This window comes from Salvelinus sp. IW2-2015, linkage group LG33 (genome assembly GCF_002910315.2).
Source record: "Salvelinus sp. IW2-2015 linkage group LG33, ASM291031v2, whole genome shotgun sequence".
NCBI lineage: Eukaryota > Metazoa > Chordata > Actinopteri > Salmoniformes > Salmonidae > Salvelinus > Salvelinus sp. IW2-2015.
This window is the reverse complement of record NC_036872.1, coordinates 16,509,997-16,521,866: the sequence shown is the minus strand read 5'-3', so window position 1 is coordinate 16,521,866 and position 11,870 is coordinate 16,509,997. Positions and strand designations below refer to the sequence as shown.

The 11,870-nt window shown below is 42.2% G+C and overlaps 1 protein-coding gene across 5 annotated transcripts; it reads left to right on the top strand.

Annotated features, from left to right (window-relative positions):
- Positions 1 to 3,242: 3,242 nt before the first annotated feature.
- Positions 3,243 to 9,979, top strand: klhl22 (kelch-like family member 22). 5 transcript variants are annotated; one of them, XM_023978578.2, is made up of 8 exons: positions 3,243 to 3,775; positions 5,127 to 5,413; positions 5,528 to 5,693; positions 5,785 to 6,096; positions 6,394 to 6,803; positions 7,774 to 7,966; positions 8,257 to 8,490; positions 8,601 to 9,979. In XM_023978578.2, the coding sequence occupies exons 2-8, from the start codon at positions 5,202 to 5,204 to the stop codon at positions 8,928 to 8,930; spliced, it is 1,857 nt and encodes a 618-aa protein (XP_023834346.1). In that variant the 5' UTR covers positions 3,243 to 3,775; positions 5,127 to 5,201; the 3' UTR covers positions 8,931 to 9,979. The 5 variants fall into 5 exon arrangements, with proteins under 5 accessions (XP_023834346.1, XP_023834348.1, XP_023834345.1 ...); XM_023978580.2 differs by lacking the exon at positions 3,243 to 3,775 and adding an exon at positions 4,019 to 4,088; XM_023978577.2 differs by lacking the exon at positions 3,243 to 3,775 and adding an exon at positions 4,239 to 4,331.
- The last annotated feature ends 1,891 nt before the right edge of the window (positions 9,980 to 11,870 follow it).

The window sequence follows — 11,870 nt, the reverse complement described above, 5'->3', positions numbered from 1 at the left end:
TATGGCTTGAAGACTGTGTGTGAACGGCAGTGCTGGTACCCACCTGTCCTGTGCTAATCAGTTGTATTGTCCACAGATCTGCCAGTTCCTCAGACTTCGCAGTCAAATACTGAAATATAGTCGCACCGTGTTGTAGAGGAAAGCGCGGTTGGTTCACCCGCCTTTCAACAAGCCTTAGTAATACGCCTCATTACTTTCTATTGTATGTTTAACTGGCAGGTGATGCTGCAGACTCCTCTACTATTTTCACCAGAACTTGTAAAGGCTTGAGGACCTGATGATAGCAATATTTTGACAGACAATCATTATGTGAAATTGATCATTTTCTTTGCATGCCGTAGTTGCCTATTATGAATAGATTAACTTTCTGGGGTGTTTTCTCAGACACAGATTAATCCTAATCCTGGACTAAAAAGCGAGATCAATGGTGATTCTCCGTTAAAAATGCTTTTTTTTGTCCTGGATCAGGCTTAATCTGTGTCCTGGAAACCAGCCCTTTATTTCCAGAATTTACACTTTGTGAACAGTGACAGACACTTCACAGATTTACAGTCTCTATAGCGCCATTATATTCTTATACCATAACTTTGTTAAATAATCCAATCTGATTGGCTGAAGGGCATTCTATACAGTAGGTGTTCATTATCCACATGGTTACAAGAGATAGTAGTTTCAGCACAAAACGTTGAACATTTTGCAAAGCAATTGGCAGTTAATAGCTCAAACAATGGCTTATTTTGTTGGAAAGCATCTGCCAAATAAATAGCCTTGAAGTTGAATGTAATTGATCTCTGGCTCACTGTTCCTATAGCTTTCACTTGTACAGTTATTTTCCAACAACAACTGCATCTGTACACAAGCTGAACTGCCCTTCCTGACAACTGATGATATTTTTACCAGCTTGGTTGGACTGTACTCTCATTAATGACTCTGCCAGACATATGACCTTGAGACAGGCCCGACGACAACAACCTGTCCACATTCTCACAAGTCAAATAAAACAATAAGACGAGGGAGAAGCCAAACGCCATGATAACATTAGAGTCCTCTCCTCGGTCTAGTAGTCTGACTTTCAGAATTACTTTATTTTGCTGAAGTGTTTGACACAGCCAAGCCAGGACCAATGTCAACCCATATAATTCTAAAGTAATTATTCAGGCACTGTTCAATCAACCACCTGTGAGGAAGGCAGATCCATCCAGTGGAGCTGCATCAGCTTCACCTTTCAGTTTCAATGCAATCAGCATAACATCATTTATTAATGTGACATGGATTTTTGTGGGCCAACTCAAGCCATCTCGAATCTATGAATAACATCTACCACATTGCCTGTGGGTCTATTGGCTGGAATATTGGTTGACAGGATACTTTGCAATGCCCTCTGTTACCTCTGGCCTCTCTTCCTACAACTATAGATGGTGACACAGAAGACTGTGTCAAGCTGTTACAGTGAGAGGATGAGAGGTGGGAAGGAAATGGATCAAATGAGACAGAGAACCAACCAGTGTGCTGATAAGGTTGAAGACCACCAACAATTGAAGACCACCAACGTGTATGGTGTTGTGTACTGTGTTGTACAAAAATAAAATTAAGGTGTCATTATTTCAAACCAGTGAGCATTTAATAATCATAACTGTTTACATGTAGCATACAATGTTTGTGCTTCCTGATACAGCAAACCTTTGGATTGCCATCAATCTTTGTAAACCACAGACCGTAGTCAGAGGCTGAACATAATGAGCCAACATTTCACAATCAGGATGAATGGAGCAATGGTTATCTTTGGAAAATACATTATAAATGTCTCTTTGTGAAACATCATTTGTTCTAATTTCACTGCGAGATAACCTGACAATTGACACACAGACAAACAGATTACAATTGCCTCATGTTGATAAAATCATGTACCCTTCTGTCATTGGTGATTCTGTTTCTGATTAAACAATGGTTTAATTTTACCAGTGTACTAACTCTCTCGCATAGCACACAAGAATAGGACATAGGACGGAGTATAAATAGCATTATGTCTGGGAAAGCAATGGCATAATCAAGGCCATGGGAAAATAAATGGTAATACAACTGATAAGAGCTGTGATTACATTGATACATGCTTAAACTAAGAATAAAGTAAGCATAGGGACATATGCTGAAGAAAGAAATATACCAGATGAGGACTTTGTTTGAGGGCTAGAACTAAATGATGGATCATGCCAAATCAGTTGGAAAATGTCTGTCTCACATGTCAGGAAACAATGTAAACTGTATGCAAATGAAAGCTTCCCCAGAAGATGAATGAGATTGTAAAACCAAAGCAATAATACCTTGATACAACAGGACAAGCAGCCTTAGGAAACCTCTGTATGAGCTTGTGCAGAGCTGAGCTCTCATTATCAAGCTAGAACAACCTACAATGTCTAAACAGTTAGATAAAATCTTTCTGAAATTAAAAGTATTTATTTACATTTGTGATCCAACTAATACATGACTAATACATGCAGTATTGATATTGCACTTATGAATTCAGATTGTGTACAGGCCATATTGTTAATCATTATCATTACAAACATTGCATTGACTGACCATGACCACTGACTGACCATTCAAATAAAACATAAATAAATCTCTCTCCAGTTACATTGATCAGTAAAATGGAGATTAGAGAACATATTTGTCATGAGAGATTGAGGATGTGACATATATAGAATGAACCTTTAGCTCTGTGGGAACTTGATGAGATCTCAAGGGATATAGTCTGGACTCTGGATGTGAAATAGAAATGGCAACTTCTGTCTTGAATCCAATGGAGGCAGCTGGGAACATTGGTATTCATAACACAGTAAACATGGATGTGAATATCATTTGCCATACAAAGTTGCCAGGTTGATTACAGTCCACAATAACTGTACCACCATATTTGCTGTAAGCAACAGGTTCTTTCTTTGGAAATGATCTAGCTAAATGTCCGTTTTTCTTTTTCTTTAAATTACATTTGTAACAAAAACATTAGTTAAATCCACAGAAGTTCACTCCAACAGACTTCCATCATGTGATCATAAAAAGCATGTCATTCTGTTTACATTTCTGTGGAAATTCTCCAGTAAATGGGTAGAATCTCAAAAATGCCCTGTCTAAAATAGAGCCATTGGGCGCGTTTGAGCGGATCACTGTTGTCAAGACGTTGACCATCGTCGGTCGCCACCTTTTAAAGTGTGTTGCATTATGGACAAAAAAAATGGTCCGACATCCGACTACTCGTCGACTGCATGAACTTTACAAAATTCATGTGATCAAAGGTCATGCAGATTCTGATGAAGTCACCTTCAAGTCGCTACCATGCAGCCATCACCTGCATTATTGGGTGCACTATTTGTCAACCAATCATTAGAGTGTTTTTTAGGGACGGGCATTCCAAGTCTTTTCGATGAGCTGGATCTTTTAGATACTTTCACCTAAAAGAGTAGTTAATTTGGCTCCTACACGGGTCTTCGTTCAGTAGTGCATAGAAATGGATGAAGAAACATGAAAAATGAGTCGCTCTCCTCACTACCTATTGTTCCTGCAGTGAGTAATTAACATCTTCACAGTGTTTTTCTAATTTATCCACAGATAATCGTTGTCTGGAGTTCAAAAAGCAGTAGTAGCAGTATGCAAATCAGGGAACCAAATGAATGGCTCTTTTCCGGATGTTGACCAAAAAGATCCATTCAAAATGAGAAGTTGGCCAAAAACGTGACTGAAACAGGAACCAACTTTGCCCCGATTCTGACGCTACAAGGTATACAAATCATCTCTAACCAATAAATTGTACACACATTGTTTTCAGTTTGTGAGTGTGTGGTATGGGGTGATAGAAAAGTTTATTTCGACATTTATAAAGAAGCACTTTTATCAACAATGTTAACACTGCCGTGCTGATTTGAGGTTTGCTGTTGGAAAATCACTAGTGTCCCACTTTCGGCAGTCACAGATGCAGCTCCCCCGACTTCACTGACAATTTTTGTCTAGGCTTAATGCTCGAACACACCCATTGACATGAACACAGGGTTGATAGAGAGGACGTTTGTTTGAGGAAAGAGCGCCCTCTTCTGGTAAGTCAACTAATGGGCATAAGTTACATTTATTCCGCATCTGCCACAAACAAGAAGTACATTTCCTGTAGGCTATCCGTTCTTTTATATCTCAGTGAGACAATCACATATTGTGTCGCTTAATTTACATTTCAGACAAGCCTACTCACATTACATAATACCCTGTATAGTGCACAGGTGACAGTCTCCCCTCAGTTTCTTTCACAACATTAGCACGAATCACTGTGAAATCCAGCACAATAGGTACGCTATGCATTATTTCTGTAAAACAAACATTTAAGATAGTCATGCTTTATCATCCATTGACATTAGTGCGCGCAGAAATAATATTGTCCACGGAAATGACCTCACACGAAATGGGCGCATGAATACCTGAAAGAAACAGTAAACACGGCTGGCTAGCTAGGTATTTTGTTTGTTTTTCCCCCTAGTTATTTAACCACATTGTTCAAATGGTAATATTGCTTTAGTTTCAACTAATCGAAAGTGAAAACAACTTAACTATTTTTCAACCGACTTGTAATTGCAGAAGACTGATATCGCAGAGCTGTGTTCATGTTAGCTAGGTAGCTTGCTGCTACGTTCGAAACGTCTGTTTTTCGAGAGTTCTGCTACACAGCGTGCTTGTGTAATAATGACTCATGAACTAGCTAGGTAGTATACAGTATATAGCTAGACCATCTTTGGGTAGCTCTACCATTTGTCACGTGATGTCTGTTTATGTTGGTGTCGTGATGGGTATCAGAGAGGAATATCATAGGAATTCAATATAGCTAGTCATAAGAAGTCAATTATGTTATTCACTAGCTAGATAACTAGCTATTAACCTGGTGGTCTGTCACACTACTACTACCAGTGTAGTTCGTGATTTACATTCGTCTTGCTAGATCTTCAGATAGGCCTAATATATGATTATAAATGGAAGAAGTATCTAGCATGATGTGTGCATGGGGTGTTAGCTAGCTAGTTATGCAACTGTAGCTACATGATTGTCTTTATTTTTTCCCTTTCATGTTTCATCTCACCCAACCACATCAGCATGTGAAACATCATGGGAAGAGTGAGTATTAGCTAGTACTAGTGTGCCTAATGTGAGACAAGGAATAATCAGCAATGGCCGATGATGGGGAGCTGAACCAAATGGGGAGCCCCACCAGCTCATCTGGTCGCCAGACATATCGAAGTTGTGCCCATTCCCGCAGCCTGTTGGATGGGTTGTTTGGCCTGAGGCAGGGTGGCATCCTGTTTGACGTAGTGCTCATGGTGGAGGGCAAGCCCCTCCAAGCCCATCGTATCCTCCTGGCTGCCGCATGTGACTACTTCAGGTAGGCCTGTCTGCCTGACACTACTTTCCATCTGCAAGACTTTAGTCAGTTCTCCCCTCGTCTTGCTTTGGGGAGAGGCTATTTCTCCCCTAACGATGCCTGTGTTTTCTCCAGAGGGATGTTTGCTGGAGGTCTCAGAGAGACGCAGCTGACAGAGATTCCAGTGCATGGGGTGACCTACACTGCCATGACCAAACTTCTGGACTTCATCTACACATCGGAGCTTGAGCTAGACCTGGACAACGTGCAGGAGGTCCTGCTTGCTGCCACTCTTGTACAGGTATGTTCTTTTTTTTGCGTCCTTTGGATCAAAGTCATATATATGTCTTGGGCTGTATCCCCCGGTGACCTTTGGATTTAATATTTTGTAGATTGAGGAGGTTATTGGCTTTTGCTGTGACTTCCTCTTTTCCTGGCTGGATGACAGCAACATCTTGGAAGTTGACAAGCTGGCTGATGTGTATGGGCTGCAGCAGCTGGGGGCCAAGGTGCACTCCTACATCCTGAGGAACATTCAGACGTTCTCTCGCACAGAGGTGTACCGCCAGCTTCCCCCAGAGAAGGTTCTCAGTGTGCTGAGCAGTGACGAGCTGGAGGTCAGCTCAGAGAACGAGGTGTACGAGGCAGCTTTGCACTACCACTACAGCCCAGAGCAGGTGGAGACAGATCAGGTGTCCCTCCAGGTAAGGCCAGCCGGTTAGTCACTCGCTTTGAGACATTTGAGGCTGTTTGCCCATGGTACTGCCGTATATCAGAAGCAGTAAAAGAATGCATGCCCTCCGCTGGCAATTTTGTATTATATGAAAATTCAATAACTTTGAAAGCTGTGTCACGTTTGACCACCAGGCTTGTACATGGCTAGATACATGGCTAGTGAATGGCACCATGATATCAGAGATGAACAAACTCAGATGGGCCTTTGTGTAGGGATGTGTGGAACAGACTGTTCTGTACCATTACTCATTCTCCCCCTCCCCCAGGACAATCTGAGGATGCTTGAGGCAGTGCGTTTCTGCCTCATGGACAAACAGGTGTTGCAGAGACTGTTTGGGCGGCTGAATCGGTGTCCACTGAAGGACTTTGTGGCAGCTGCACTGCGTTACCACGAGCAGGAGCTTTGGCAGCCCATCCTGCAGGGCCCCCTCACCCAGCCCCGTTCCAACTTCAACTGCATCCTTGGCTTCGGAGGTATGTTCTCCTCTGGCTCACTGACTGAGAGCGAAGAATTGTTCCAGGTCTATCACCCTAGCTGGGGTGAGTGGAGGACACTCGCGGCTGCTCAGGCCCCCCGCATGTCCAACCAAGGTATCGCTGTGCTGAACAACTTTGTCTATCTGATTGGGGGAGACAAGAACACCAGCGGCTTTCGTGCAGAGACTCGCTGCTGGAGGTGAGACCCAATAGCATAGGCAGTTCCACTCTAACAGAGTATCGATCTGATCATTAGGCCTGCTGTCATGATCTACTGTGTGATTCTCTTAACTATCTACCATACAGAGCAGAATGCAGTGTCTAACAATGAAAGAAGCCACTGTATAGAAGTAAAACTGTATTCTGCCCTACTGAGCAAAAAGGCAATAACTGCTCATAGCGTGGAGAAAAATGCTTTTATTTACCTTGGTTTCACAGTAATGCAGTTACTGCTAAAATGACCCCCATTTTCTCCAAAACACAATACAATAGAGGCAGGATACTTGTCCACCTGATTAAGCATGTATTTAAAGTAGCAAAAATGACTAACTCAATTTCAACCAAATGTGCAGTTACTGCCTTTTTGCTTGGTAGGGCAGTATAGGGGCGGCAGGTAGCCTAATGGTTAGAGTGTTGGGCAAGGTTGCTAGATTGAATCCCCAAGCTGACAAGGTAAAAGTCTGTCGTTCTGCCCCTGAACAAGGCAGTTAACCCAAGGCCGTCAATGTAAATAAGAATTTGTTTTTAACTGACTTGTCTAGTAAATTAAAAAATATATATGAATTCCTATCATAAAAGAGTAGGCTACATGTATAAAAACAGACGGGTGTCAGCTCAAAATGCCATCTGACTGATAAGTTGTTCTGTGTTGAGTTCCCATGTAATTGAATTTGAACTCTAATTTCCTCAAAAAAGTCTGTTTACTGCTGACTTAATTTGTCCTTGTAACAGTCAGAAATCTTGTTTTTCTTTGGATTTAAATCACTGCAGTTGAAACTTTGCAATAATTTTGCATGACAAATATCACAAATGTACGTTCAAAATATTACTAATTGCCAATTAATTAGCATTCCTCTTTTTGCCATTAATTAGCATGTCCTCTTTTTGACATTTGACATGAATTAATGAAAAGACGTGATATTTGATCTCAAGCACTGTCTCCTCCTCAGATATGACCCTCGCCACAACATCTGGTGCTCCATCAAGCCCCTTCAGCAGCAGCATGCAGACCACTGTGTGTGTGTGCTGGACGGACACATCTACGCTATTGGGGGGCGCGACTACAGCAATGAACTGGAGTGTGTAGAACGCTACGACCCACACACCAACACCTGGGAATATGTGGCAGCCCTCAGGAGAGAGGTACAATCACGTCATAAAGAGCAAAACCTCTAAGTATGCACTCATATTGTCCATAAGAGGGTGCTAGATATTCACTGATATATATTTGTCAGTGTATCAAAGTATGGAGGGAGAAGGGGATTTATGAGGAACCTTCCCTTGAGATAAACAACAAGTAGGACCAATTCACCATTTGTGAGAATGGTTTTCCTCCCTGAATGAGCTATTCTTGATATTCCGTGGCCCTTTGTTCTTATTTTTTTATGTTGTGCCCATCCTATGCCTGAATACTAGTCTAGTCTTCCCTCTAGGTGTATGCACACGCCGGAGCAGTCTTGGATGGCAAGATGTACGTCACTTGTGGGCGGCGGGGAATGGCGTACCTGAGAGAGACATACTGTTATGACCCCCAGCACAACCAGTGGGCAGCGTGTGCAGAGGGGCCGGTGGAGCGGGCATGGCATGGTATGGCTGCTGTCAATGGACGAGTCTATGTCATTGGTGGCAGCAATGATGAGCGCGGGTACCGCCGAGATGTTCTCCAGGTACCGTACCTCCACTTACCAATGGTATTCAAAGTGACTGAGCAACAGTTTGTAATGCAACAAAGGCTAAGATGTAAAGTAATGTACTAAGTTACTGGTCTCTTATCCAGGTGGCATGCTACAGCCCAGCAGATAACTCTTGGTCTGTGATGACTCCTCTACCAGCTGGTCATGGGGAGCCCGGTGTGGCAGTACTCGGCAGCCTCATCTACATACTAGGTGGGCGCTCTCATGACAAGAGCAACCGTATGAAATACGTGCACGTGTATAACACAGAGGCAGACCTCTGGGAGAGTGGGACAGCATTCGACGACCGTATCTCCGGCCTGGCAGCCTGCGTGGTCCTCCTCTCCCGTGCTGTGATTGATCAAGCCAAGAACTGGGAGCAGCGCACCAAGGCATCCTGGGAGGAGGTGGATTTGGACAACTCTGAGGACTGACTGACTGACGTGGTCCTGACTGTGGAGGAGGAGACTAGAGCGGTGTTCAGAGGTGGCATTGAACTGAATCTGAGGGGAATCTGTTATTTGCTGAATCTTTTATTTTGCATGCAAGGCTGAATGAATCCATGTGGTATTTCCCTAGCTTGTTTGATACAGTGGTGATGGGAGGGTAGTCTCTCCCTGCATGTTGACCACGCTGAGTGCCTCTGAACCAAAGTGTTAACAAAAACCTTTTGCCTCTTTCTCTTGTGTTGTTGCTCCAACATCTGTACTTCTGTAGGCCTTCTCCCGTCTTTGCAGCTTGCCCTCACTTTGACCTGAAGACGTTTCTGCGTGTGTGTCTGCCAGATTGACAGATTAAGGTGACTTTACCACTTTGGTCTATCACTGCTGTTCCCCCTTTATTTTATACAAAGAGGAGAAGAAAGAAATAGCCTTTTTTTGGAACACTTCCTCCACAAAATCATACAAATGTTTCACAGCTCTTCAACTTAACATTACACCCAGTTCAAATGAGGCACAGAGGGATATTCATTGACTATGCAATAATTTGATGAGGAGTACTCGAAAGTGATCACGGTTAACAAAATCTATAATCTCATATTTAGTTTGACATTTTAGACCTAATAATAACCTTTGCTATTACAGTATCATTAGATATATAATATTTCATTTGTTTAATGTTGCACTTGTGAAGGAAACAGGCCATTCATTTGCCAGCTTGGAAACCGAAACTGTTTGTCTAGTTCTGTTGAGCCTGATTCATGGTTTATGTTCCAATATTGACCCTTATAACCACTGGTTATTACTATGATATCATGAGAATGGCATTTACTCATCATGCACTTAAAATGAATAATGATTAATTTGTCTTATTTCCACACTGTGCCTTGTTTTCTCTGTTACACTTAAGACAGGGTTTCTTGTTTGGTTGGAAATGGGCCTTTAATAATGTGCCTCTTCTATCACAGTTTATCAAATTGTTGTTGATGAAAAAAGTCACTAATTGTTGACAGTGGATTTGAATAAAGATGTAGTAAACATGTGATTATACTACAGTTGGTACACATGAAATCATCCAGAATATTTTACCCTGCATCTCAGTAATAAAAATAAGATCATATTCTAAACCACAAGACAACCGTTTGACTATATATGTGACTTTTTACAGAGCAGCAAATAATTGTAGAGAATGATTTAGTGAATAATTACTACTAATTCATGTAGTAATCATTTATTTATTTGCAATTCCCTTCATGTCCAAAGGAATTCTTCTATATACTGAGATTTACATGGTATTGACCAGGCCTGAGTGGTTGTCTGTCCTCTCAACGTGGTTGTTGTTGCCTATATCCTTCATCCCTCCCAGTCTCAGCTAGTTCCTCTCCATTTGGTCCTATAGCCCATTGACTTTATGAAGCTTGACTGCTGCTTTCTTCTCCAAGGCTGTTTCATCTGCATCTGCAAACCCCCATCATCCCCCAGTCAGTGCCTCCCTCTTTATTTCACACTGTCATGCCAGTCCCTGGTGTGTCGTTTTGGTCTGCTGATGTGCCTTCTTCTTTTGGACATCCAGCTCAGCTCGCACAAACTGCTATGTTTTCATGGTGTCCATAAACAGCAATCTATTCATTCTGACACCACTGACCACCTGGGGAATAATGAAGACATATGTCACGTATTTGGCATTGTCAGAGAGAGCTGAGGCCTTTACACACTTTAGAGTTAAGGTCGATTTAGAGCTCTTTGCTTGTCCATTATCAGAGCTATTAAAATGCTGAAATTGCCTGGGTGATGCTGTCTTGAACAGTTTATGCAGAGTGGAATGTTGGACCTGAGTGTCTTGGGGGTTGTTACATAAGATAAGTGTTTGTGCTCTGAGCCCTGTCCTGTCCTACTGCTGGTGATGAAAGTGGAAGGTTGGGACAGACCTGGGGAGGCAGCTCTGCACAAAGGGTCCTGCTGACCATTTGACATCTGTCAGGGGAGGAAGTGGGCCGGGCCTAAGTCCAACCCCCAGAACATCACACTTCTCCACCCAGTTAGGTCATGTTGAGGAGCATGCATGGATGTAAACTATCATCAGCCTGTCTTCTGATTATCTCAGTCGACTATACAGCCCAGGGCATGTGTTCTGTATGACGGTTCATTGATAGCTGTTTGGCTGTAGAAATGGGAACAGTATTTAGATTATCGTCCAATAAGACAAGTGCCCTATCAGTTCTTTAACATCACAGATGTTGCTTGCTAATCTAATATTATTTGTAAAATGAGAACACTGGGGGAGTAATTCTTTGTGGAGATTTGGGTCACAGTTATGCAACACTAGGTCACTTCGTTTTCCACTGCACTCCCTATGAACTCTGGTTATTGAACCTAAAACATTGTGTATTTTGACTTCCAAGTTCATTTTCATCATGGTAAATCAATTTAGTATATTGAAAAGGTGTTCTTAAATCAGTATTTGTTTTTAATTCCAGTAGCTGTGCATACCCGTACTTATGTCTGTGGTACTTCTGATAGCCCTGTCCTGACAAAAAAAACACAAACAGGATATTGGGGGAGTTAAACTTTTTTTTTTTAAATCTTCTTCCTGTATTGTCCTCAGTCAGCCATAGCCCAAACCATTTCCCACCCTCAAGTACCAACAGTCTGCTGACTCAGCGTCTCCTCCTAGAATAAAGGATGGGGAATGGAATATGCTCCTGGCATATCTCTACTAGACCAGAGAATAGATCAAATAATGTTGCAATTCGCTCCACAGTGCTCTCACTTGGATTGGATCTCATTTGATAGCTGGGGCCCCAGCGATCTATGACTGTCCAGGATATTTTAATTTCATTACAGTGATCTTCTCTGCCACCACATTTCCCCCACATCAAATAATCAGTAATGACTGGGATGACTACTGTGACATGACTCACTGAGATGGGAGAT